This window comes from Oryzias latipes, chromosome 24, assembly GCF_002234675.1.
Source record: "Oryzias latipes chromosome 24, ASM223467v1".
NCBI classification, from domain to species: domain Eukaryota; kingdom Metazoa; phylum Chordata; class Actinopteri; order Beloniformes; family Adrianichthyidae; genus Oryzias; species Oryzias latipes.
This window is the reverse complement of record NC_019882.2, coordinates 6,352,116-6,379,153: the sequence shown is the minus strand read 5'-3', so window position 1 is coordinate 6,379,153 and position 27,038 is coordinate 6,352,116. Positions and strand designations below refer to the sequence as shown.

The window sequence follows — 27,038 nt, the reverse complement described above, 5'->3', positions numbered from 1 at the left end:
TGCAAAAGAAAGTCCAGTGTGTGGCATCCAGAAATGATGTAGTGTTTTCAGTACTTTGGAGACGGTTCCCACCGGTGACCAGAGGTGGAGACAGAGCTTTGACGTTTGACAATGGTGATGGCCAAAATGCAACACTTCATATCTGCACATTTTTTTAGAATTTGAATTTTTACTTTAACAAGGAACATGGATGTAAGTGAGCCTGCAAGAAAATCCTGCATTTTTTAATGACAGAAAGGTCACAAGATGAGAACTACCTAACAGCATTGACTGGAATATTTGAAATGTTTTCTTGTTTCCTAAAAAAAGGGGATTTTTTTCCAAACAGGAAATGTTGTATTTTGGCCATCAAACTTTGGTTCTTGGCACTTTTCTTTATGTACATGTCATGTAATTACACTGCAAAAAGCATTTTAAGAAATGTCTCTTCTACATTGGTTTTATCTCTTCAGACATTTAATACCCCAAAAGATAAGACACAGAAAGGATTTGATAATGTGACATGTCCTATCTCTTTCCTGTGTTTTGCAGCATTGCTTTATGAAAACAGAGAAAGAATTTTCAAACTGAGCCTTTTATTTTAAGGTGTTTTTTTTTAAATGAGTTGATAATAAGAGAATATTTTAAGATATCACTGACTGTGCCCAGTACTGCTAAGTACCTTGTAAGTCAAAGTGCAAGTGCATTAAAAACCGACTCAAATCGTCTTTTGATCTAATGTCAAAGCGTTTCCAGAGGTCTTTTAATAATGATTGTGCCATTTTCAGGCATAAAGAAACCTGTCGTTTTCTAGGAGATAGTTTCTGCGGAGCAACAGGAGTTCATAAGAGATTCATCTCTGAGTTATAGGCAGTGCCATTGGCTTGAAGCAACCCTTCCCTCTTTTCCCGTCCCTGTTGCTGAGAGCTCTGTGTTTACATGGTTTACAGCCTCAACCTCACGGTGCAGCAAAAATGGCGAACATTTTTGGAGGTATTCAGCCATACAGTTTTGTGCCAGATGCCAGCTCAGACAAGAAAAACGTACATGGCTCTAGTTGTCTTCAATGCATGAGAATTACATCAGAATGGAGCAGAGCAGAGACTTTGTGGCCCGCCCAGCGTATTTTCTACATCTGAAATAAGCTTTTTTTTGTAACTGCAGTTTTTCATCTGCTCCTGATTTACAACAACTTAAATAAAAATACGTAGAAATACAATTTTGACCTTAATTTTTACTTTTACTTTACTTACTTACTTAATTTTACTATTATATGTCAATACATCATTATGTCAACATCATCTCATTATGTGCAATGTATCTCTGCTGTCATGGGCATAGCAGTGCAATACCTACCTCACTGTGGAAAGTAAAGCTTTTTAGATACATTTTTTATTGTACATTTTTGTTCTTTTGTGAATTTTACTTTTTTTGGGTGAAGTTATTTTCCTTATGCATGTCTGCACTAAACAGTGATCGGCTCTAATTTCACTGTATGCGCGCGTGATGCGAATCTTACATGTGTATAGTGACAATAAAGGCATTCTGTTCTGTTCTATATGTCCTCCATCATCAGAAAAATGTCACAAGAACATGTTAAAAACACTAAAACCCCTGTTTTCATCAAAGTGAGTCTTTGAAAGTTTAAACCTTACATTTCTACTAATTATTTTTAGACTTTGATAACAAATTACATTTTAAAAGCTGACAGTAAATAGTGAAACAAGGCCTTTTAGTGTCTTCTTATGTCGGCCCCCTAACTGGGCGTCATTATGTTTTAGTCTTGCTTCACCCCCTCCTCGGTCCACAGAGGAAACCCATCCCTTGTGAGCAAAGTGCATGAGGAGGGTGTCCAAGCCCCGATCTTCTGCTCTCTCATTGGTCACCACAAAACCCGCAGCACTTTAAAACCAGGCGCTGCTCTCTTTCCGCCCTTCACATAGCACAACCTTTCAAAAAAAAAAAAGTGACATAGGGAGGGACAGACACTCAGAGCGGCTGAGAGATAAGAAGAACCAGGATGCCTGCGTACGCCACCAACATGAGGCTGAAGTTCCCCATCTTGGCCTTGATTTTGGAGATTATCACCATCATTTTGTACGCTGTGTTTGTGACCTATGATGATGGGAAAGGTCACGGACATGATGCCAACTCTAATCATACCTCCAATCCTGTGGAGCTCTACCCCAGTAAGTTTACCTGAGGCGGTATGCTGAGGAGCCAACTCCCCCAGCATGCTGAAGACTTTATTTTTTATTGTCTTTAAAAGTTATAGCATCATTTTAAATGGTTCCCTTTTCTTAAGTTCTATGTGGACACTTTAGCAAGAGGTGACAAGTTTTTTCCAAATTAAAAAAGCAAAAGACCTATGTAACTTGATGTTATTTCCTTCAAAGGCACCAAATTAATTTCCCAATTACAGTCAAACAGAATTTGGAGGGTATTTCCAGACCAAGTCTTCTGAATGCAATAAAAGAAAGTCATGTGGCTGCCTATCTAACACGTGAAGATCCTACTGGAAGTGTTGGTGGTGACATGGAGAAGCCTGCATGTGATCTATGTTACACGATAATAGAGTCAAACAGCCACAAACGTGTGTGTTATTTAAGAGCATCATTTCAAAAAGGAAAATGTTCCTTTGCTTGCATCTTCTTATCTGCATTTGGATGGTTGGAAGCTTTAACAGCCGTTTTGGTTCACAAATGTCTGCTCACGGTTGGGTGGGGCCGGCGTGAGCATTGGAGATTAGCAAAACTTCATATTTATGAACATCTTTCCATTCAGGGTGGATGTAATAAATGCAGAAATATTCTCAAAAAAGAAAATATTCTGCAGAATCTAATCATAAATGCTTATTTTATTTATTTTTATGTCATATTAGGTTAATAATTGTTCTCAAAGGCTGGATTTTGGATCAGACAACTAATTTATACAGAAAGCTTCAATTTGTTTAATCCAATTAAGGAAAAAAAACTATAAAATCAAACCTATAAATGTTTAAATATGAGAACTGACAGCATGTGAAATAATGTTAAATGTAGCAAAAAATGGAGGTGCTAAAAATGAGTCTATAGAAACACTTTAAATGTCTGATGTGACCAAATATCAGTTTTTAATTTAATTTTCTCTTAAAGCAAACATGACACATGATGGAGCCATCAAAGACAAACAGATGCGTGGCTGTTGCATTTGAATTTTTCTAGATTAATTCATTTTTATGCGCCGGTTACATAACTCCTCCACATTGCGCTACAGAAGCTCCTGAGGAGCTTCTCTCCCGTCTTGGCTCACTCATTTCTGCTGAAGATAAAGTGCATTACCTAACATCTGGGCGCAGTGCCAGTGCCTTTCCAGCTTTTTTACTGTGGTCTCATCAAACAAATGCTCACCTGGACCCCACTTCTCCCAGAAAAGAGTTTTTGCGTCCGCCTGCTAAGCCTCACATAGAAGCCGTAAAGAGCTACAGGAAAAAACAGACTTTTCTTTAAAACAATGCTCCGCTAATTGCTTTTTGATTCATTTTACTAGTTATTTCCACATGTGGGCTTCTGAAAACTACTTGGAGTCCTTAAGGAGACTTTAGACAATGTTGCACACTGTTATTACAAATAAACAGGGTTATAGAAAGCTGACTCAAAAACTACAATTAGAAAAATGTTAATTTAGTATAAGGCTGCAAAATCAAGTAAAAACAGACCTTTTTAAAAGATTTTTAAAACAAACTTAAAGAACTTGAACCAAAACAAATATTTTTTTGTCTTCTTTCTCGAAAAAAGGCAAATCTATGAGGAGTATCTTAGTTGTTGTCGATGTGTTGATACTGAGTAATCTAATAAAAAAATTTGTTCCATAGAATATAAGATCAAATTACTTTTTGTTCATCAAAAGTGCAAGAAAAATAAAAAAAAATCCCCTCTGCTCACAGTTTTTTAAGCATCTATTGTCGATATATTGGCATTTCAGGCTTAATATGACAAAAGATTTCATAAAATAATTTCAATGCTTTAATATAACACTTAAAGATGTAACCGGCGCATAAAATGAATTAATCTAGAGAAGATTGTTTTGTTATTTGCTTGTTTTTATTTTTATTTGTTGCTGCTAAAAGACTCAAAGTATGTGTATGGATGAGTGAAGCTCTGCAGCAGCAGCTCAATGACGCCTCTAGCGGTTGTCTTGCAGTACTACTAAAGCCTTTCCTCACTAAAAACATCAGATAAATCAAGTTAAACACAGCAAACATCTCAGCTATTTTAGTCAACACGAGTCTAAGTGTTTCCACTTGTTTTGGCCAGAAATGAAAAGGCTGCTTTCACCCTTAGAAATAATTCCACTAGAGTCCGGTCTAGACAATAGAGGCCGCTCACTGTAAACACTCATTAAGATCTGAGGAAATGAAGCCCATTGTCTCTTATCCTGAGTATCTCCTCCTTAATACGTTTTCCACATGAGAAGCTCATCTTGGGAACTTGGGTGCCTTAGGAAAGCATGAAGATGACTTTTGGGAGAAGTGCTCAGCTCTAAACGACCTCAATTCTGCCAGTTTGTGTGATTCTACAATAGGAGAGAAGGCTTCAACAAACATGCAATGGCAAAACTTTTAAGAGTCACAGCAGAAAATTGGACCGTCTTTGGATTGATTTCTTTACCAGTTTCCAATGTATGCTTGACAGTGCGGTTTTCCTTCTGATGGAGTATTAAAATTTCGTCGCGCTCAGCTTTCTTGTTTGACTACAGCAGAACTGACCTCCCTTCTCAAACCTCCAGTGTTTCAGGACGTCCACGTCATGATCTTCATCGGTTTTGGGTTCCTGATGACGTTCCTCAAGAAGTATGGGTTCAGCAGCGTGGGAATCAACCTGCTCCTGGCTGCCTTCGGTCTGCAGTGGGGCCTCCTCATGCAAGGAGTCTGGCACATGGATCATGGCAAGATTAAAGTCGACGTCTTCAAGTATGTCTCTGGAAAAAAAAAACTCTGAACTGGATAACATCAGTCCTTTGTGGCATTTTATCACAAACATGACTCTGAAAGATTTGCAGTTAAGTTAAAAATTGCAGAACTAAGAAGCTCTAGTTTTTTTTTCTTTAATGCCTTTTTACTACATATTTTGCAAAGATCTTGAAAGTCTTAAATGTGTCCTGCAGAGACTCCAAAGTCTACTGGTCGTACACGGAGCTTTTATATCAAAGCTTTTAGCTGCTGTGCATCTCTGACAGTTGACTTTAAAGTACAACAAATGTGAGTTGAGTTTTTGGTCCCTTTTTTTGCCTCGTCTCCTGCAGAATGATCAACGCAGACTTCAGCACTGCGACGGTCCTGATTTCCTTTGGTGCTGTTCTTGGTAAAACCAGCCCTGTGCAGCTTCTCATAATGACCATCCTGGAGATCACCATCTTCTCCATCAACGAGCACCTGGTGGCTAACATTCTGAGCGTGAGTTCATTGAGGTGGATGGAAGCCAAATCTTTGACTATTCATCAACATCAAATGTGTTCAAATGCATATTTCCTAAACAGGCCAATGATGTTGGAGCTTCCATGATCATCCATGCTTTTGGGGCGTACTTCGGCTTGGCCGTGGCCCGAGTTCTGTACCGGCCTGGTTTGAGAAATGGACATGAGAACGATGGATCTGTCTATCACTCTGATCTGTTTGCTATGATTGGTGAGTGGAAGTTCTGTTCTAAAGTCACAAGCTTTACTTTTCTAGTCTGCAATTTTCCTTATTGAAGTTTTGGTTTGCCTTGATAATTTTGCAAAACCACTGCAAACATCAAGACAGATTAAAAAAAAAAAATAAGGTTGACATTTTGCAAGTGATTTATTTCACTTGTGGCATTGAACTTGTCTCAACATGCATCACTTGTGCCACCAAGAGGAAAGGAGCAGAATTTCGATTTTAAAAAGCAAAAACTAACTGAGCTGTTCTGCAGGAACGGTCTTCTTGTGGATGTTCTGGCCCAGCTTTAACTCAGCCATTGCCGAACCAGGATTCGTCCAGCTGACTGCAGTGATCAACACCTACCTCTCCCTGGCTGCCTGTGTGCTCTCTGCCTACGCCATCTCCAGCCTTGTGGAGCACAAAGGAAAGCTGGACATGGTCAGATTGCAGTGCTGCTGTTTAAAAAAAATGCTGAAAATAATATTCCAAACAGCCAAAATGGTGGAACTATTTTTGTTTATCTGTCATTTGCACAGGTACACATTCAAAACGCCACACTGGCCGGTGGAGTTGCAGTGGGAACGTGCGCTGACATGAACATCCAGCCTTTTGGAGCCATGCTGATCGGAGTGGTGGCTGGTATCATTTCAACCCTGGGCTTCAAATATCTCTCTGTGAGTTAACACCAGAAAAACATAAACCTGTCAAAAGTGTGTTTTCCTACCAACAATGTAACTACAAACAGATCTATGAATTCTCAATAAGTATAAGTAATGAAAAAAAGAACTGCCTTATTATTTACTTGTTTAAGAAAACAGTTTGCTCTCGTCTAATTCATAATTTAATGTTATGATAAACGTATATAAACTATATATGAACTATTGTTGTTTTTTCTGCATTGATAAAACATAAAAATAAAGAGAAAATAGCCGTCTTTCAAAATATGAAATAGTTCAACTTTTGACAAGAGGTTCACATGACTGCCTTTCAAAATAAAAGGCACCCTACATAAGATAATCGCAATACAGCAAATGTACTAGTAGTATAGTGTAATGTCAGCAGTGATTAAAAAAATAAATTACCAAACACAATCTATTTTACTATTTTTGGTGCATTTCAGCCAGAAATCTAATGCCCCAATTTAAATCAGAGCTAATTAAATGCCCCTTACAGGATCTTTAACCATAAGGTGCACTTAAGAATCTGGTTTATATTTCTGGATGGGCATTCAAACTTCCAATTGATTTTCTATGGTACACAGCGCACAAAGATCTGTCAAAATGATTTTGTTCAACTTGTGATATGTTCTGTCCTCCAGCTGTTAGTGAAAAAAATGACTAAAGTTTGAGTTGTTTACTTTACTTTTTTTTTTTTAACTTCACAACTTACTTACTTTTTATTTTACAGTTACTTTTCAAAAGGAGACATTGTTTATTTTTCTTTAACCAGAGAGCCGCAATGGATGGGGTAAAGGAGCCACATGTGGCTCCGGAGCCTCAGGTTGCAGACCCCTGGTCTAAACCAATCAGTTCCTTCAAATATTTGTTTGTTTCTGTTTATGAATTTCTGACTTAGAAAACAGAAAATTCAAAGCCAACAATTTAAAAAAGAAAACCAACAAAAATATTTACAGGTACTGATGAATGTGTACAGTATTAGTCAAATGTGTTGTTTTTCCTTTCGCAGCCCGTACTGGCATCTAAACTGGGCATCCAGGACACCTGCGGGGTCCACAATCTGCACGGCATGCCCGGCATCCTGGGTGGGCTTGCTGGTATCGTGGCTGTGGCGCTGGGAAAGAAAGATGGGTAAAAAAAAATCTCTTCAAAACAAAAACGCTCAACCAAAATAGGCGTTACTGCTTTGACTTTAAGTGTGTTTAAATTTCAGCTCTGCAGCCATGCAAGCTGCCGCGTTGGCTTCATCCCTCGGGTTTGCTCTGATTGGAGGTGCTATTACAGGTTGGTGGATGTGAAATGTCTGAAGAGGAAGTTTACGACTGTATTAAAGGGTCTTATAGCTTTCAATGAACCATTACTGTTTTTTTTTCTGTAAGGTTTAATAATGAAGTTGCCTGTCTGGGGACAGCCACCAGACCAGAACTGCTTCGATGACTCTATTTACTGGGAGGTAAGATGTCCCATCCCTCATAAATTTCACATTCAGTCTAAGAATCAACAAAAACAGAGTTGCCAACTGTTAGCAGAAATAATGAAGTCAAGGAATATATCCAGATGTTGACATCAAGAGCAACAGCACAGCACAAAATGATTAAAAACTTTGTGATTGATTCTATTATTGAAGACATTTCCTTTGTGGTTTCAGGTGCCCGAGGCGGATGAGGAGAGCGATGGCAGCTTGGCTCCTGCAGATCACTCAAAGAACAAAACTGAAGCTTAAATACACAAACAACCTCAACCCAGCTGGAAATTAACAAATGAGCTATTTTTCTTTTAGGTCAAACTGTAGATCTTGAAATTTTTTATGCAATTGAAAAATTAGCTGTCAAACTTTTAAATATTTTTATGCGAGACATATATACATGCAGATTTTTCAAAATAAAACAAAACTAAATTAGAAGACGCAGAAGAATATGAAAAGACGTTTTACTCCAACAAGATCACTATTTTTATGAGCTATGCATATTTTTTTATATATTATAAGGAGCATACAAGCATCTTTAGGACAATAATCTTGTCTTGAAAGTTTTTCATTAAAAAAAAACATTTGCATTTGTAACCAAAAAACTGGGCTTTGCTCTCCAGCTTTGCATTACCTCACTGGAGCCCAGTCCTTGTGAGTCAGAGTCCAGCATCAAGACTCTGAGGAGGGCAGCGATGGTCGCACAATGAACCCACAATAAATGTGTTTCCACTTCTTTGACTTTCCTATTTTATGGGGACGCCTGTATATCTGAGCGTGACTTTGGGGGTTCCCAGACAAACCAGGTTTTTTTTGTGTGTTTACTACTAGTTTTACATGTACATACAGACAGACGACACGGTCAGTTTTATCAAAGCAAAGAAATGAAACATTTATTTTGAAGTTACACCATGTGCTTTACATATTCTATGCCTTTTCTGTCTGCCTCTTAAATTAAACCTTCAACGTTGAAACAAACTCGCTTTCTGTAAAGGACTTTTTTGCGTCAAAGTGCAAAAAAACTGGTTTTGCTTTCAATCATAAGTTAAGCTTGATAAAACTGACTTCAACTAAAGTTAATCAAAGACAGTAAGGTCGGTCACATGTGACACCCAGAAAACTGAAGAAAATGAACATTTTTGTATTTTTACACAGCGAACATGTGCTCCTTTTGTTTAATATACTAATACTGTCATAATAATAAAAGCGTTTTGTACAATTTTCCTGCTTCCTTTGTCCTTTTTGGCTTTTAGCCACGCTAGAGTGATTCTTTTTCAATCTTTGAAATTTCCTCCCAATTAAGATCAAGACATAAATATAATTAAATTCAAATGATTATGTGTTTTTTTAAATTGTCTGATAAAAGTCAAAACCTTTTACAAACAATACAAGTTAACTTAAGTAGAACATTATTAACATGTTAGGTTACTCATAAAAAACGAATATTCTATTCCGATAACTGAACAAAAAGGACTATTTATGGCAAAATAAATAAGAAAGTATTTTGCTAGGGAAGAAAAGATCAATAAATCAAGACGATCAAGGCCAAACTTAATTAAGATTTTGCAAAGACAAGAATGTGTCCTATCTTATGCAATAATTATAATTAGAGTATAATATCGTCTTGCTCATGAATTAAATATTATTTTAAAAGAAGAAGGTTTATTACTGGTATTATGGTCGAAATTTTCAAAAATGTGATACTTTTGATCTAAATCTAAGTACTTTTACAGTAAGGAAATGGAATTATGACTTTTTTATGATATATATAAAGACTAAACTTTGGAAATAAGAAAAGGTAGTTTGAGAACAGGAACGAGGAATGACAGTAGTATCAGGCCAGTTCAGTCTGTCAGGAGCCCTATAAGATAAAAGATAAAATATGCAATATTGTCAAGCATATTGTCAACAACAGCTTTTCTGAAGTCATAAACACCACAATATGGAAAGAAGAAAAAAACACAAAGTAAATGATGAATTCTTGACTAAAACAAATAAAAACTGGAGAAAAAAGGAGATGAAGTTTTTGACCTTACAATTTGTGTTTTACTTGTGTTTTAATTCTTGTGTATGTATTTTATTTATGGTATTTTATGGTTTTGACTTGAGTCTGTAATTCTATTCTATTCTAACAATCTGACAAAAAAGGCTGTTTTTGACCCCACATAAAGCTATATTTGTTATAGCTTACTAGAAAATCATAATAGATGGTAAATCGCATATGTATTTTTATGGTCCGGTCGCAGGTGTAACACCAACATTAGTGACCTTCGTTTAAACGCTTTTTTTTAAACGCAGCAATGCATCATGGGATACATAATGTCTCCGAAGGATGCTAACTATTGCTAATTTACCAGGGAAAACAACGAGTATATTTTACGTTTTACTATCTGTTCTTCCTTATTTGTTTCGTTTTTTATATATATATCAGATATATGTTTTTATTAACATCAATAGAATCTAAACATGGTAAGTATAGATGACTTATATACCTTATAGATACGCTTTTAGCTTTAGCTTAACTAGCACAACGATGGATCTGCACCAATGAAAATATAAAAATAGCTCATTTTCAAATGTAAGACTTTGAAATATATATTTTAGCAGTAAGTGGCTGCTTAAGTTATTGTTTAGCGTACAAACTAAAGCTATGTTGTGGTTCTTGTTTGGGATGAAACGCGCGTAAACGTGGAAACATTTCTCTGCTTTTCAGTCAACGAGAACCGAATGCAGGGTGTCCAGTTCCACGTCCAGTTCCACGTCCAGAACGGACGAAAGGAGGAGATCAAGCAGCAGAGGCAAGGCTTTCACTGTGCTACTTAATGTTTAACTTAAAAACCATACCTGGTTTCAATAAAACACAGGCAGCACAGGGACTGGGACAAACTCACAAAGGGTTCCTGTTGACACACACACACAAATAATAATACCAAAAGATTAAAAAGTAGCTAAGGGACTTATATTTTACCATTTTTTAATACGGATTTTGGAAATAATTGCTGGTTAAGGATTGGGTATTTCGGATGTGTTTTTCAAAATATGTGTATAAACGTTTTAAATTCTCTTTAGGACGTGAAAAACGGAAAAGGAAACAAAGTCGAAGTAGATCTTCCTCTTCGTCTTCATCCAGTTCATCCTCTTCTTCATCCTCGTCTTCGTCGTCCTCTTGTAGCTCATCACACTCGTCCAGCAGCTCTCGGAGTAGCTCCAGTAGCAGCGGTAAGTCAACTTTAAATGTCAGTGAAGAACATTAAACAGGGGGATCTTTGTGTGAACTTGGTGCATGACGTGCTGCAGCTTTGGCCAAAACTCATCCTTCGCTCGTCTCCTCTAAGAACACGTGTGTGTTGATGTACTCTGGCAAAAACTGAAGAACTGCTGGCACTAGTTTGCATTATACTGTACAGGCAACGATCAAGAAATTCCAAAATATTCGGTCAGATTAGCTGAATTGAATGTGTTGTTACAGCAGCAACCATTATAAATCTCCTCTTTTCAATGCTTTTTGTTTGTTTACAGATTCACACAGTAAATCCAGAAAGCAGTCCAAAAAAAGAAAGGAGAAGAAGCACAAAAAGGTTCCAAAAGCAGAGTTTAACTTATTGTCTTTTTAAAATGTTTTTTAATGTGCTGATTTTTGTTTGTTTGTTCTGAACTAGAAGGGAAAGAAGCAAAAGACTCCTAAGCATAAAAAAGATAAGCGAGCTAAAGGAGAAGAAAAGTCTGGACCTGTTCAGATCTCAAAGGTATCGACATATTTCCAAACGGTTTCCTTAGGTGTTTTACTCTGATCTGTTTTCAGGATTACAAGTATCTTTTTCTTGCAGTACTTAAAGGACAGAGATAAGGGCAAGTACAGTATGATTTCAGGAAAGAAGATTAAAATGAAACTAAAGAAGTCCAAAAAAGATAAGCAGGTAAAATAAAGTAAATCCATGTGGTTTTATGTGTTTGACAGTTTGCCGCCTTGACTGATATTTGTGTTTCATTCCAGCGGGATAAAAATCGAGCAGAACTTTTGGAATTTTTGAACTCGACCCTCTGAGGCCACTGCAAACTCAGCAAACCCCCTCTTTTTTGTTGTTGAAGACACTTTTATGAAAGGAAAATATTAAAGGCAGGTTTTCTGCCCCAGAAGACGGAAACTAAAACTAATTTAACCCATAGAGCTGAATTTCAGCTCCCTGTTCAGACTTGATGTTGGACATGTCACCTTTTTACATAATGTTTAAGTTCTTCAACGGTCATTGTAAAATAAATTGTAAAAATCGATTTGTACATATCTAAATGTGAGATTAAGATGAAAGAAGTGTACAATTCAGAAGAATCTGTTGATGTCAGATTTTCTGATTAAAAGAAATCCAGTGCAGCAGAGTTTTCTTTTTGTTTTTCAGATTTTAATGTTGAAAGCTCACTGTCATTCAGTATGGGAACATATTTTTTTGCAACAACAACAAAAATCTTAAAATGAATCTAAATCATTATTGAATTGTATATTTTTTCCTAATTGCTGTTTAATTATCTGTTTAAGATTTATTTTCTGCCTCAAAAACCTCAACAGGAAGAGAGCCCTCAATAAAAACACAGTCATTCTTGGATTTGTTTTATTCAAAAAGAACATGTCACTGCGTAGGCGAGTGCATTTCTGTTCTTTTGGTACCTACTAGTGACCTTGAATGACGGATGCTTTCTGCATCTGAGTCTTTGTGCTTCTCAGAGAGGAATTCAAGCTCTGAATTTCAAGAGCTGCTTATCTAAAGTCCATGCCAAATATTCTGTAAAACACGATTACTTTTAAAAGGCATTACATGTTTTATATTTTCTTCTATTTATTCTGATCCACCAACCTTTTGCTAAAAAGAAAAACAAAAAAAGACACAAATTCCCTATTTGGCTGCAGTAAATCTCAAAGCAAGAGGCAGTATTTTTAGGCAAAGTCTAACTCTTACTGAGAAAAGACGCAATGTTCCCCTTTGAGATGAAAACCTAAATCAGGATTAAATGCTGAGTGGTAGTAAATGAAAAACCTTTGCTTGATGCAAAGATGAGATACTGCACAGAGGCAGAATTTACAATCTGTGAGGGTCCACATCAGACGAGCTTACTGCTGCTTCCTTTGTATCTGAAGTCAGGCATGCTCCACCCCCTCTGAAATTTGTCCTCCCTCTCTATCCCTTTCTCCACATCCTCTGACACTGTTTTGAGATCGCTCATGCCAGTCCTGTCGGGCACAGCAGTCAGGCCCGTGGTGCTTCCGAACGGGTTGATCCTGATCCGTGACTTGAAATTCATGCTCATGGCGCGCTTGTGGTTCCACTGGCGAGAGAGTCGCTGGGCCTCCTGCTCCTCCTTCAAGCCATCCAACATCTCCATGACAACGGAGCGGAAAAGGCCGGAGACCTCATGGGCCTCGGGTTCATTAGTTTGAATCAAATCTCTGAACCTGTTTGAAAAAGTGCAAAAAAGAGTGATTTGTTACTAGAATAAGCTTAAAGCACAGATTCTTCTTTTCTGCTGCACAATAGTGTCTAGTTCAGGGGTCTGCAACCTGCTGCTCCAGAGCTCCATGTGACTATTTTACCCCTCTATAGTGACTCTCGGGTTAAAGAAAAATCGAAAACTGAAAGTAGTGAAGAAAAAAAAGAAAATGAAGCAGAATAAAATCTAACTTTATTTAACTTTTTCGCATGGAACTGAAGAACAGTGCATATCACAAGTAGAACTAAAACATTTTGGTAGATATTTGTGCGCCGTGTACCACAGAAGATCAACTGGAAGTCAATAATAACCAGAACTCAGGTGTACCAGATTATAAACCAGATTTTCTATTTTTAAACAAATTCAAGGATTTTAAGTGGTTCAAAAAATCTCAATAGGGTCACACAATTAGCTCTGATTTAATTTTGGATTGTTTGATTTTCACATTTCTGGCTGAGACGGTAAAATAAATTGTGTTTTGTATTTTTTTAATCACTGCTGACATCACACTACCTACTACTATATTTGCTGCCTTGAGATCTTATGTGACATAGGGTGTCTTATTTTGAAAGGAAGTCATGTGAACCTCTGTCAAAAGTTATAAACTTTTTTTATTTTCACTTTTTTCACGTTTTTTTATGCTAAAAAAGCAGTAGTGTATATTAATTTATCATAATAAGAAAAACATAAACAAAATTCGGTGTGTTGTTTTTTAAGGGTCAAGTCAGTGTGGCAGGATTAATTGGCTCAGGTGCTGTAGGGCAGAGGATTACTAGCAGTGGCCTCATGGGGCGCTATAAAGGGCAAAGAAGCCTTCACTCGGCCAGGGGCAGCATTTGGCCATTGGAACCGCCCACTTCCTGTTTTCACACCTCCGGCTAGCCTCACAGCTCCGGATGAGACCTGCAGGCACAGATTGAGCAAAATACAGCCTCTGCAATCGAGCGCGCCTCCCAGGTGACGAACAGTCTGTCTGCGCCGGGGACTTTCTGACGCTCCCACCTGCTGAACAGCTGCTGCTTTTTATATATTGAATTTTAGAATTATTTTAAGGAACTGTCACCGCTCGTGATCAGAATCCCTGTAGACTCCTGACCAGGGTTCTGCCGGGCCCGGGTGCTCCTCAGCTGCCTTTGAGCCTGAGCAACGGAGGACTAACGGGGCGTCACGCCTGAATCCTCCACCAACGAGAATAAAAGCTCGGCCGCGCTCCGTTCATTGAGCAGCACCCTACGGGCGGACTTACTCTCACGAGAGTTTCTTTTATTTTGTTTTTAGCATTTTTACACAATTCTTTTAGACCTGTGTTTTAACTGGATTTTATTGTGTGATCCACCTTTGTTTCCCCCCTCCCTCAGTGCTGAGGACTCAGGTGCCAGCCCAGAATTCTAGGTGGAGGCTATCCCCCCAGTTTGGAGTGACGTGTCCTTGGGTGAAGGTTTCACAGTGTGTGTGTGGTCTGCATCACGTGAGTGGGGTGAAATTTTATCTTTGTTCTCTGGGAGCCTCCACCTCCCTTAAGTCTTCTGGTCCTCAGCATACTGAATTTGTTGTGTATGTCTTTTAACGGGTCCATTTTTAATTGGTTTTAATGTTTTGTAATAAAATCATTTTAATTTTTGTACCTCCGTCTCCTGCCTTCTTTTGTGTGCATCTGCCAATAGAAAAATAAACTCCCTCGGGACCACAATTGGCGTTGTCGGCAGGATCGCACACTTGGCAGAGACGTGTGGTTTTTACATTATTCTGTGGTTGTGTTTGGTCCCACGCAGACTGTTTTTTTTTGTTCTGTTTTTAATTATTTATTTTTTAATTTTAAAGAAGCAGCAGCTGGTTCCGCTTGGAAGTGAGGAAGGTGATTTGTGCAAGGTAACTTGGCATCCTAATAACCTTGGAAAGTGGACTTTGTTTTTTTGGGACCTCCAGGTTTAAGTAATGGAAGGACAGGTCCAGGATTTGACAGACCTGGTTTCACGGCTGCAAGCTGAAAATGAGAGGCTGCGGCAGCAACAAGCAGCAGTTTCTGGCCCTGGTGCAGCACCTGCCACTTTGGCTGGGCCTTCGACCAATCCTCCCGTGGTTGAGAGACTGTTGTATGTCCCTAGAGACAGAAAATGTCCCATGTTTAGGGGACGGACTGGTATTGGGCTTACGGAGTGGCTTGAGGAGGTGCAGGCTTGCATGAGGACCCGCCATTTAGGTGTAGCCGATCAGGCGTTCTTTTTGTTCGATCACCTGGAGGGAGAGGCCCGCGACGAAATTAAATATCGCCCTGGTTCCGACAGGGAGGACCCGGTTAGGGTCATTGCAGTGCTGCAGGAATTATACGGATGCACTGACTCTTATGTTGCCTTGCAGGAGGCATTTTTTTCTCGTCGGCAGCAGGAAGGTGAGACACTGCATGAATACTCCCTGGCTTTAATGAGCCTAATGGCCTCCGTTAAGGGAGCTGCACCTAGTGGTGTTCCAAATGCAGAGATTTTATTGCGGGATCAATTTGTGGAACAAGTTTTTGACTGTGCCCTACGCCGTGAATTAAAACAGTTTGTGCGCCGACAGCCCACCGCTACGTTGCTGGAGGTCAGGGGTGAGGCAATGCAGTGGGAGCGGGAGGGTCTCCCTGGAGGCGTACGGAGTCGTAGTTACTCCGTCCCCTCTGTCCCTGGGTTCCAGTGTGGCGTTGGGGGTAGTTCCCAATCAGTCCCTCCGGTGTCCGAACTATCGGAGATAAAGGAGATGTTAAGGCTCCAACAAGAGCAGATCCTCCAGATGTCTCAGGACCTGCTACGCCTGCAGAATCCTAGCCAGGCCAGTCGTCCCCCTCGTCGTGGTCCCATTATTTGCAGAAGGTGTCAGCAGCCTGGGCATTTTGCCCAGGATTGTGATGGCGTTCGGGTGGCTCCTTCGGCCCGCCCAGTCTCGCCTACCCAAAGGTCCCGCCAGAGAAATAATAACACCCCATCACCATCGGAAAACTAATGCCCACCGAGTTGTTGAGCCACAGCTCGGAGGGGGCAGCCGCTGGCTCCAAGGGGGAGTTTGATGGACTTCTGGCATCTTGTCCTCATTTACAGGTGTGCATGGGGGGTCGTTCCATTTCGTGTTTAGTGGATACTGGGTCCATGGTATCCACCATCACGGAAAGTTTCTTCAAGCAGAATTTTGAGCCATGGGGACCAGAGCGACTTCGCTCCTGTCAGTGGCTACAATTGAGGGCAGCTAACGGGCTGGCTATACCATATCTTGGCTACTTGGAGTTGGAAGTGGGACTTTGTGGCAAGTTATTGCCACAATGTGGTGTACTAGTAGTTAAAGATATTCCCGGTGGAGGACCTTTACAGGCGCCGGGCGTTTTGGGGATGAACATCATCCAGCGCTGTTACCAAGAGCTCTTTGCCCAGTATGGCAGTGCCCTGTTTGGACAATCTGAGGTGTCCACAGCCCCAGATGTAATTTTTGGGGCCCTGAAACAGTGCCAGCAAGCTCAAGCTACGGTAACCCCCAGCATGTTTAATGTAAGGACACGTGGTCGAAAGGCTCGTTGGATTTCTGGTGGTGTCCTGGCTATCGTTGCTGCCACTTGTTCCGAGCAGTGTGCTGGTTCAGCGGTGTTGTTTGAGCCATGTAGCTCAGGCCTCCCTGCCGGCCTTTTAGCAACTCCATCACTCGTAAGGGTGGAAAGGGGGACAGCCTACATCCCAATCATCAATGTGGGGTCCACCGCTGTGAGACTCCACCCACGTACCCTGGTGGGTACGGTGGCTCCAGCTGGAGTGGTAAGTTTACCCAAGGAAGTGACTGAGGTACAATCGGAAGCCGCTGTGGTGGCTGCTCATGCAGCATCCACCCTGCCTCTGGCTCAGCTGGAGTCAGTAGACCTCTCTGCACTTTCGGCGGGAGAGCAGGAGAAAGTCCGGGCCCTCCTAGGGAAGTATTTAACTGTCTTCTCACTGCATGAGGGGGACCTGGGTTGCACAAGCCTAATCACTCATGAGATTCCCTTGGTGGATGATGCTCCAGTCCGGCAGCGCTATAGGCGCATTCCCCCATCGGATTATGTGGCGGCTAAGGAGCATATTAACAATTTACTCCAGTCTCAGGTGATTCGTGAGAGCAGCAGCCCCTTTGCGTCCCCAATTGTTTTGATCCGCAAAAAAGATGGTGGTCTCCGGCTTTGCGTGGATTACAGGCAGTTGAATAGCAGGACTAGGAAAGATGCTTTTCCACTTCCTCGAATAGAGGAATCCTTGGATGCCTTGTCCGGAGCTCGTTGGTTCTCCACTCTGGACTTAGCCAGCGGTTACCATCAGGTGGCGGTGGCAGAGGCAGATCGTCCTAAGACCGCGTTCTGCACACCATTTGGCCTTTTTGAGTGGAACCGCATGCCCTTTGGCCTTTGCAACGCCCCCAGCACCTTTCAAAGGCTGATGCAGCGAATGTTTGGCGAGCAACAAGGTCAGTCCTTGCTTTTGTACCTGGATGACATCATTGTCTTTTCTTCGACAATCGAGCAGCATCTGGAGCGATTAGAGCTGGTACTTGAGAGACTGCAGCTCGAAGGGCTTAAGGTTAAGCTCGCCAAATGTGCCTTTTTTCAGCACCAGGTGCATTATCTGGGTCATGTGATTTCGGACCAGGGAGTCTCTACAGACCCTGGCAAGGTGGAAGCGGTGGCTAATTGGGAGCCCCCTACTACAGTGTTCCAGCTGCGATCGTTTATTGGCTTTGCCAGCTATTATAGACGTTTTGTGGAGGGATTTGCCAAGTTGGCTGCACCGCTGCACCGGTTAGTGGCAGAGCTGGAGGGAAACAAGGTCAGAAAAAAGTCTGCACGTGGTTTAACTAACCACTGGACGGAGGAATGCCAGCGCAGCTTTGAGGCTTTAAAGGCTAAGCTGACTACAACACCAGTCCTGGCGTATGCAGACTTCTCCCGCCCTTTCATCTTAGAGGTCGATGCTAGCAACGGAGGCCTTGGAGCTGTTCTTTCCCAAGAACAAGAGGGTAAGGTGCGGCCAATAGCCTACGCTAGTCGAGGCTTGCGGCCTACCGAGAGGAACCCAGTCAATTATAGCTCCATGAGATTGGAATTTTTGGCACTAAAATGGGCAGTAGCTGAGAAATTCAGGGAGTACCTTTTGGGACAGAAGTGTATTGTGTACACTGACAACAACCCCCTCAGCTATCTGTCCACCGCCAAGCTTGGTGCCATGGAGCAACGGTGGGCAGCGCAGCTGGCAGCGTTTGACCTGGAGATAAGGTACCGCTCGGGCCGCAGCAACAGAAATGCAGATGCTCTGTCAAGGCAGCACTTTCCAGACATGCAGGCCTGGAGAGATGTTCTTCCGGGTAGCTGCTTGCCCATGTCGTTGCAGCAGGTGCAACAGACGGAGACTGTCGGTACAACCCAAGCCACCATGGTTGCCCTGCCCCATCACAGCCCCTCTGACATGGCTTCACTTCAAGGGGCTGATCCTGTTCTAAAGGAGTTTCTGCCTTTCTGGGAACGTCAGACTCGCCCAAGCCCAGAGGAGCGTAGGCAGTTGTCCTCACCCACGCTGGCATTGCTTCGACAGTGGAACCGGCTGGTTGAGCAAGGTGGGGTTCTGTACAGAAGGGTCTTTCGAGATGATGGTGGGGAGGCAGTGTTGCAAATCCTGCTTCCTGGCTCGATCAGGGAGGAAGTGTTGACGGCAGTCCATCAGCAGCATGGTCATCAGGGTGTAGACAGGACCCTTGACCTGCTACGGCAGCGCTGTTATTGGCCTGGTATGTCAGCTGAGGTGGCAGAGTGGTGCAGTCAGTGTGAGCGCTGCCAAGTAGCTAAAGTCACTCGTCCCGCAGCCCGCGCCCCCATGGGTCATTTGCTGGCCTCCAAGCCCAATGAGATTTTGGCTATGGATTTTTCGGTGCTGGAGCCAACTACCAGTGGCATAGAGAATGTTCTTGTCATTACTGATATCTTCAGTAAATACACCATGGCGGTTGCGACTCGGGATCAGCGTGCTGCAACAGTGGCCCAGGTCTTGGTCACAGAATGGTTTTCAAAATTTGGCGTTCCAGCTCGGATACATTCCGATCAAGGTCGGAGCTTTGAGAGCGCCCTCATTCAACAACTCTGTGACCTCTATGCAGTAGAGAAGTCTCGCACCACACCTTACCACCCAGAGGGTAATGGTCAGTGTGAACGCTTCAACAGAACCCTCCACGACCTTCTCAGAACTCTACCAGTGTCCCGGAAGCGGGACTGGAACGTGTGCCTGCCGCAGCTCTTGTATTCTTATAACACGACTCCCCATCATTCAACGGGTGAGTCACCATTTTTTCTGATGTTTGGACAGGAGCCAAGGCTTCCAGTTGACTTCCTGTTAGGAAGAGTGCAAGAGCCAGTGGAGGGCACTGTGCAGGAGTGGGTCCAGGAACACAAAGCTCGGCTAAAACTGGCTTTTGAGGGTACCAGAGAGAAGCTGCTTGCAGCTGCTGATCGCAGGAAGAGAGGTCATGATGAGGGGGTAAGGGACCCTCCTTTGAGTGAGGGGCAGTTGGTCTTAGTGCGTGACCTGGGGTTTAGAGGACGACAGAAAATCAGGGATTTGTGGGATCACAGGGTGCACAGAGTATTAAAGGCACCCAGAGAGGGGGGCTCAGTGTACACCATTTCCCCCAGGGATGAACCCTGTACACCCCGACAAGTCCATCGGTCCTTACTGAAGGCCGTGGTCAGGCGAGGACCAGACAAAGAGTTGGCTGGTTGCCCTCCGAGCCAACCCCCACAAAGTTCTTTCTCCCAAGAGGACCCAATAGAGAACGGGGACTGGTTTGTTCTAAGGGAGGACCGCACTAGTGAGGCGGTAGAGGACAACCAACCTGAACTGCATCTTGGACAGGTGGCACCAGTCTTCTCTGAGGCTGATTCCGCGGCAGCTGCTGTACCCTGTGCTTCCGGAGTCACTTTACAAGCTGACCGGGATAGGAGTAGCGTGCCAGTGCGCCGGACGTCACGGCCCACTGCTGGACAGCACTCCAACCCTCACCGGCTTCCTCGGGCCGTAGGGGAGGAGCAAAGCTCCTCCTCAGTAAGCATATCATCTGCTGTTGCTTTTAGACCATGGCTGTAGTTTACTTTGAATCATCGTCGGGTCGACGATGCATTTTGTGGGGGAGGATTGTGGCAGGATTAATTGGCTCAGGTGCTGTAGGGCAGAGGATTACTAGCAGTGGCCTCATGGGGCGCTATAAAGGGCAAAGAAGCCTTCACTCGGCCAGGGGCAGCATTTGGCCATTGGAACCGCCCACTTCCTGTTTTCACACCTCCGGCTAGCCTCACAGCTCCGGATGAGACCTGCAGGCACAGATTGAGCAAAATACAGCCTCTGCAATCGAGCGCGCCTCCCAGGTGACGAACAGTCTGTCTGCGCCGGGGACTTTCTGACGCTCCCACCTGCTGAACAGCTGCTGCTTTTTATATATTGAATTTTAGAATTATTTTAAGGAACTGTCACCGCTCGTGATCAGAATCCCTGTAGACTCCTGACCAGGGTTCTGCCGGGCCCGGGTGCTCCTCAGCTGCCTTTGAGCCTGAGCAACGGAGGACTAACGGGGCGTCACGCCTGAATCCTCCACCAACGAGAATAAAAGCTCGGCCGCGCTCCGTTCATTGAGCAGCACCCTACGGGCGGACTTACTCTCACGAGAGTTTCTTTTATTTTGTTTTTAGCATTTTTACACAATTCTTTTAGACCTGTGTTTTAACTGGATTTTATTGTGTGATCCACCTTTGTTTCCCCCCTCCCTCAGTGCTGAGGACTCAGGTGCCAGCCCAGAATTCTAGGTGGAGGCTATCCCCCCAGTTTGGAGTGACGTGTCCTTGGGTGAAGGTTTCACAGTGTGTGTGTGGTCTGCATCACGTGAGTGGGGTGAAATTTTATCTTTGTTCTCTGGGAGCCTCCACCTCCCTTAAGTCTTCTGGTCCTCAGCATACTGAATTTGTTGTGTATGTCTTTTAACGGGTCCATTTTTAATTGGTTTTAATGTTTTGTAATAAAATCATTTTAATTTTTGTACCTCCGTCTCCTGCCTTCTTTTGTGTGCATCTGCCAATAGAAAAATAAACTCCCTCGGGACCACATCAGCAATGATCTTAAAAAATGTATCAATTTTTTTAAGATTGTCATATTTAGATTTAATAGCATAAGAAGAAAAAGGATGACGGTGCATCGAATAAAAATCATAAAATTTTCCATGTTTGACTTTGCTTTTTTTGCATTGTTAATTCAAGTAAATCTGCTGCAGCAGGAGGATTTTACTGGACAGAGGGTGTAATTTATTTTGAAATGAGCTCGTGTGTGCTGAAAAAGTAAAAGAAATCAACTATTTGTATATACAGAAACATGTGTCAGTTCTAAATTAGGTGTTTAAAAGCTACTTTTCATAAATAAATGGCTCAATGGCCACAAAATGTAAATAAATTGTATAATTTAAATGTTGAAGGTGACTTTGTGGCTCTCGCTGGGTTCCGGTTGGTAAGAAACTGGACCAAATGGTCCTGCTAGCATCATGGGATCCTCAAACCCTGCCTCCTCCTCCCTGCACACAGCAACATCCTCCACCCACATGACACAAACACCACACTCCTGCCAAGCTCCCGATTATCACTTCTCCTCCAAACAAGACAAAGCTTAGGTTCAACCCGCCTCTAAATACTCTCTTTCCAGTAAAAGCTTCCAGCTCGGTCATCTTGCTTTGTTTTTTATCGTTGTTTTTCTCTCTTGGATGGGAAATTGATTTGTTTTAATCCTCGATCAAGTCATTAAGAGAAACAAAATGTGCCATCTTACTGTCCAGACTATTGATTTGTAAAATGTCAAGCTTTGTTTACATTTTTAACCACCGTTTTTGAGTTATAACCATCCAAAGCTTCTTTACTTCACAGAAAACCCTAAAGTAAAAGCAAAAAAAACGTCCTCCATGTTGTTCGTCCCCTCCTGCTCAGTAACATTAATGGTGTCAAACTGTAATGAGATGCTGAAGACCTCAGCAGCTTTCTAAGAACAGGTGTTAGGTGAGCTCAGTGCATCTCTGCAGAAGATTAAAGGAAGAACACATGTTGGACGAGGGAGACGTGCGCCAGCTGATCAGTGTCTTTGCTCTGTGAGACCTCCCATTAAACAGTTTAAGGGCTTATTCTTTCCTTGTTTCCTGTGCTTTTCCTTTAAAAGAAATGGACATGATTCAGCTGAAAAGTTCAATCGGTTGTGCTTTGAGAATCACATCAGAATGTGAATCATCAATAATACCTTTCAAAAGCAGGATGCTGACCCCTTGCAGACCCCCTTAAGATTGAAAATGTAACTTCTTTTCTTCTTTTTTTTTGGCTATTGTAGAAGTTAGTTTGCACAAATAATGTTATTTAAAAATGCAAAAAAAACATTTTTGGTCCCATGTGACCTGAAGCCTACACCAGATCTGTGTCTTCTTACTTTAGGATGACCATCCCACAGCAGGACGGAGGCACTTTGGAGCAGAGGTCTTCCAGGGCCAGCCTCTCCCCGGTGCTGATGTTGAAGGAGGAGCGAGGCGTGCTGGCCAGCCAGCTGTAGTCCACGCCGCTCTTCAGGCGCCGGTACTCGTTCTCCCTTTCCCTCTGCTGCCTCTCTGTTTCCTTTAGCTGCCAGCTGAGCTCCAGCATTAAGGTGTCGGTGACCACATCCGCCGGGTCCCTGCGGGGGCTCCGGCAGTAAGGCTCATTCCAGCTGAACCAGGAGGCCATTGTCCTCCTTTACGGCTCCTTGTGAGGAGAACACAACTGAGTTGAAAACGCCTGTTCAGAATTTTTGATTTTTGATTTTGTATTGCTTATGAAGACGCAAAATGTGAGCATAATTTGGTGTTGCTCTTTTATTCCGCAGGTGCCTTTCATCAAAAGCATTGAAGTAAAGCTGCTCACTGATGTATTCAAATGAATAATCAGGTGTGCTGCTTCAATTTTTAGATTTGCTGCTTCTCATCTCTCCTCTACTCACGTTCCAATAAAGTGTAGATTTTTTTATTTAAGAATCTTTTCAGTTTTCCCCATAAATGAGGGATTTCTGTCCAATTTTTTTGGCAATTTAAAGTGGGCTTGCTTGTTTGTACCATTAAACCCTGCACATGCTGCTGTCCTGTTCATGACTCCAATAAACAGTAAAGTAAAGATTTCACAACAGAGGGACAAAGTGAGATTAGTGGGAAAGCTGTTCTCACATATGCAGCCTCCAGTTTACCTGAGGTTTCTGACCCCTGCTTTAAAGCAGACATTTGGACAGACACACTAGCAGCTGGTTCAGGTTAAAAATAAAAGCCTGATCTCAGCAGAAGAGGTTGTTGTCTTTTTAATGTGTGTCTGCAACAGCGGTGGGGTTAACTTGAATAAAGTCCAGAAAAGCACAGAAAACTCTTTAAATCTGTAGATCCCGCTTTGGAAAGTGTTCAAACAGCCTTATATGTGTCTGTTCTTTACTGTTGTTAGTTTTTTTAAGCGTTAGTGGCATGAAATTGTAGTTCTGAACCAGGTCAGCAGAAAACTGATTATTTAAATCATTTATTTGCTTTATCTTCATTTGTTTTAAAGCATCCACCTTTTTTTTCAAGCATTCTGATTGCCCAAATCATAAAAAAATGTAAAATTCTCCTTTGTGTTACCTGCTCTTCTTCCTCTGAGGCTTTTCTTGGTCTGCACACGAATCAAAACTGCAGCAGAAATTAGATTTAAAAGTAGTCTTCAAAACCCAGAGAGCGTTGTCAGGTGAAGAAACAAAACCAGGAGAATAGTCCTCTTCTTTCTGCTCTCCGGTCCTCTCCTGGTTTCTTTAAGCCCCTCCTCTTTACCTTGTGCCTCCTCCTCCTCCTCCCCTGAGCTCCCCTGGCCTGCCTTTACTTGTTGCCGGAGGTTAAGGGCACCATCTCTAAAGGGAGCCATTGGATCCCGGCCCCGCGATGAAGTGCTCATGTAGCTTTTTACGATTCGCTGTTACCATAGAGATGCTCATAAGCCTATTTGCCCACAATAAGCTCCATCAGCTTAAAGGGAGCTGGAGAGAGGCGGAGAGGCAGATAGAGACTGAGTGGGCTGATGGAAAAAGGCAGACAAATCAAAGAATTTGGAGGATGGAGTCGTGGTGTGGGCTCAGTGTGAGCCGGCAGCAGCTCCTTTCAGAGGAAAGCACTGGGAGAGATCAGCCGGCGGGATTGAACCTCTCACACATAATGAGGCCCACTGATGCAGAAAAGCCCAGGGTGATTCCCAGGAGGGTTAGAAATATGTTAATTACAGGAGAGATTGTTCGTGCGACTGTGTGTTAGTGAAGTGAACAGCTGAGAGAGTCCAGACTGCAGCTGTGTGGGTGGAGATCCATTTTTTCCCTGCTTTTTCTGTGTAGGTGTTTGAAACCTGACCTCAGCAACTTTCCCTTCTGTACGCGTTCACATTTCCCTTCACCTCTTCATCACACAAAACCGTTCTCCCCCTCCATCTTACTGCTAAATAAACGGATGTGAGCCAACACACAAATCAGTCCCTATACTTAAAAACTATGTTTGCAAATATAGATAATTACGGTATGTATATGTGGATAAAACACAAGCTTTAACGAGGCATTTAACAACAACACATGTCCAGACACAACAACCAACTGCAGCTCCTGAAGCAATGAAATGTTTGCGTATATTCATTATTAACAGGCTTGTCTTAACAGTTTTGATGCTCTTTAAATAGTAAATTCTTGATTTTATTGATGGACACACCTTTTAGTAGTTTTAAAGTCCCTCCCGGATCATCTTTTGATCTATTTTCAAAGTGTTCCCAGTGGTCTTTTAATCATGATCATGCCGTTTTTAGCCTATATCACAAAACCTGTGTCATTTCCTGGGACATAGTTTCTGCAGAGCGGCAGGAGTTAATCAGAAGTTCACCTCTGAGTTCTGGAGCCTGTCTTCATTTCCCATCATCCATTTGTTTACACCCTCTCTCGCTAGCTTTTAACCCCCCCCCCCCCCAACCCGAACCTAACATTACTGGTGAAACAAAAACGGTGAACAATATTAGAGCTATCCAGCCCTACAGTTTGGAGCCAGATGCTGAACGAAGATGTACATAGATCTAGTCGTCTAGAAGTGGATGCATCCGAATGGAGGGGAGCAGGGAGCTTGCAGCACGCAGACTATAGCTCCTAAGACATTGCTACAGGCTTTTTCCTGAAACATTTTTTCATCTGCTCCTGATTTACAGTGATCTAAATTTAAGAAGAAGAAAGAAACAGAAATCCAATTTTATTATTATTTTGTGTCCTCCATCATCAGAAAAATGCTGCAAGAACATGATAAAAACACCAATAACACAATTTTTATCAGAGTGAATTTTTAAATATGTTGTAATTTCTTGTTTTTGGTGACCAAATGATGCACTTTTTATCTATTAATCAAATTATTATTAAATTATTAAGATGTTTTTTTAATGACAGAAAAATGAACTGTTTATTTATCTACCTATCTATCTATCTATCTATCTATCTATCTATCTATCTATCTATCTATCTATCTATCTATCTATCTATCTATCTATCTATCTATCTATCTATCTATCTATCTATCTATCTATCTATCTATCTATCTATCTATCTATCTATCTATCTATCTATCTATCTATCTATCTATCTATCTATCTATCTATCTATCTATCTATCTATCTATATTTCTCATATATTGTCTCATTTTAGAGAAGAGGAGTAGAAGATAAAAAATATGATGAAGGTGTCATATTTCAGCCCTACCTCAGCCTTCATCTATAAACTGTGCATATTCCTCATTTTCCAATTTCTTTATTCTTGTTGGTTGTTAGCTGTTCATTTATTTTGTTTGTTTCTAGAAAGTCCAATGTGTTCATGCACACTCTCTGCAGATCAGATCCTCACACGAAACCTGTCTCCCACATATAAACACTGACAAAAAGACTCCAGCTCATAGTGTCATGACTAATCCTCCCGCAGAAGTGACTCTGAACTGCAGATGCGGTGCAGCCTGCTCTGCTAGGAGGTGACAGATGGGCAGGTAAACACTCTGTAATCCAGGTAGACAACAATCTCAATCCTCTAAAGAGATTCGCTCCCTCAGATGCATGTTGCCCTCATAGAGTGGGCCTCCCCGCCCCCCAGGCTGTGCCTCTGCATCAGCAGCACTAATGTTATCTGAGAGTTTTAGCAGGTTTCTTTTTGTGAAGTTGTGACGCAGGTCCTTCTTACATCATCCGCCCCGGTTTGTTCAATGGATTAACAGGTGGATTTAATCTGCAGCACCATAACCAATGGATAACCAAGTTCAGTCTTCTTCTTCAGCTTCTTCATGTTGGTTTCTGTTTTATGCAGGTCTAAGCATGTTTGAAACCATGAAGGGAAAGGATAATGCATGATACACACCAGAATTACCTGACACACAAAATACAACAAAGATTTAAAAAAAAAGGCAAATTCTTACAATTCAAAAGGACTCGAGATTTTCTCATTGCCAAAATTCTGAACAAAAACAAAGGAAATATGTGTTTCAATTTAAGGAGTCAAGATACGGAATAATCTAAAACAAAGAATATACATTACCTTAAAAAAAATGTTAAAAATAACGACACAATCAATGAACCTTGCTACTGAATTCTAGGTACCTAAATTTCGAAACAAGATACAAACTTTCCATTGTCTGTCATTCTGAACTGAATGTTTTAATGTAAACTTCATGCAAATAAACGAACATA

At 41.8% G+C, this 27,038-nt stretch overlaps 3 protein-coding genes and 1 long non-coding RNA gene across 4 annotated transcripts; 3 read left to right on the top strand and 1 right to left on the bottom strand.

Annotated features, from left to right (window-relative positions):
* The first annotated feature begins 1,904 nt into the window (after positions 1-1,904).
* Positions 1,905-9,004, top strand: rhag (Rh associated glycoprotein). The gene is made up of 10 exons (XM_004083444.4): positions 1,905-2,168; positions 4,747-4,930; positions 5,263-5,413; positions 5,497-5,644; positions 5,913-6,079; positions 6,178-6,315; positions 7,328-7,449; positions 7,532-7,602; positions 7,698-7,771; positions 7,967-9,004. Exons 1-10 carry the CDS (start codon positions 2,000-2,002, stop codon positions 8,039-8,041), a joined length of 1,299 nt encoding a protein of 432 aa, XP_004083492.1. The 5' UTR covers positions 1,905-1,999; the 3' UTR covers positions 8,042-9,004.
* Positions 9,005-10,074: 1,070 nt separating this feature from the next.
* LOC101168832 (pre-mRNA-splicing factor CWC22 homolog) lies at positions 10,075-12,152 on the top strand. The gene is made up of 7 exons (XM_004083443.4): positions 10,075-10,252; positions 10,497-10,581; positions 10,853-11,002; positions 11,303-11,361; positions 11,443-11,529; positions 11,611-11,700; positions 11,778-12,152. The coding sequence occupies exons 1-7, from the start codon at positions 10,250-10,252 to the stop codon at positions 11,826-11,828; spliced, it is 525 nt and encodes a 174-aa protein (XP_004083491.1). The 5' UTR covers positions 10,075-10,249; the 3' UTR covers positions 11,829-12,152.
* Positions 12,153-12,370: 218 nt separating this feature from the next.
* On the bottom strand, positions 12,371-25,085 carry rd3 (retinal degeneration 3). The gene is made up of 3 exons (XM_023953031.1): positions 23,942-25,085; positions 22,741-23,048; positions 12,371-13,226 (listed from the first exon to the last, which is right to left on the bottom strand). The coding sequence occupies exons 2-3, from the start codon at positions 23,028-23,030 to the stop codon at positions 12,875-12,877; spliced, it is 642 nt and encodes a 213-aa protein (XP_023808799.1). The 5' UTR covers positions 23,031-23,048; positions 23,942-25,085; the 3' UTR covers positions 12,371-12,874.
* Positions 13,235-21,324, top strand: LOC111947075. The gene is made up of 3 exons (XR_002872874.1): positions 13,235-14,729; positions 15,083-15,130; positions 21,059-21,324. It is a non-coding gene; the product is annotated as an uncharacterized LOC111947075 (long non-coding RNA).
* Positions 25,086-27,038: the final 1,953 nt, after the last annotated feature.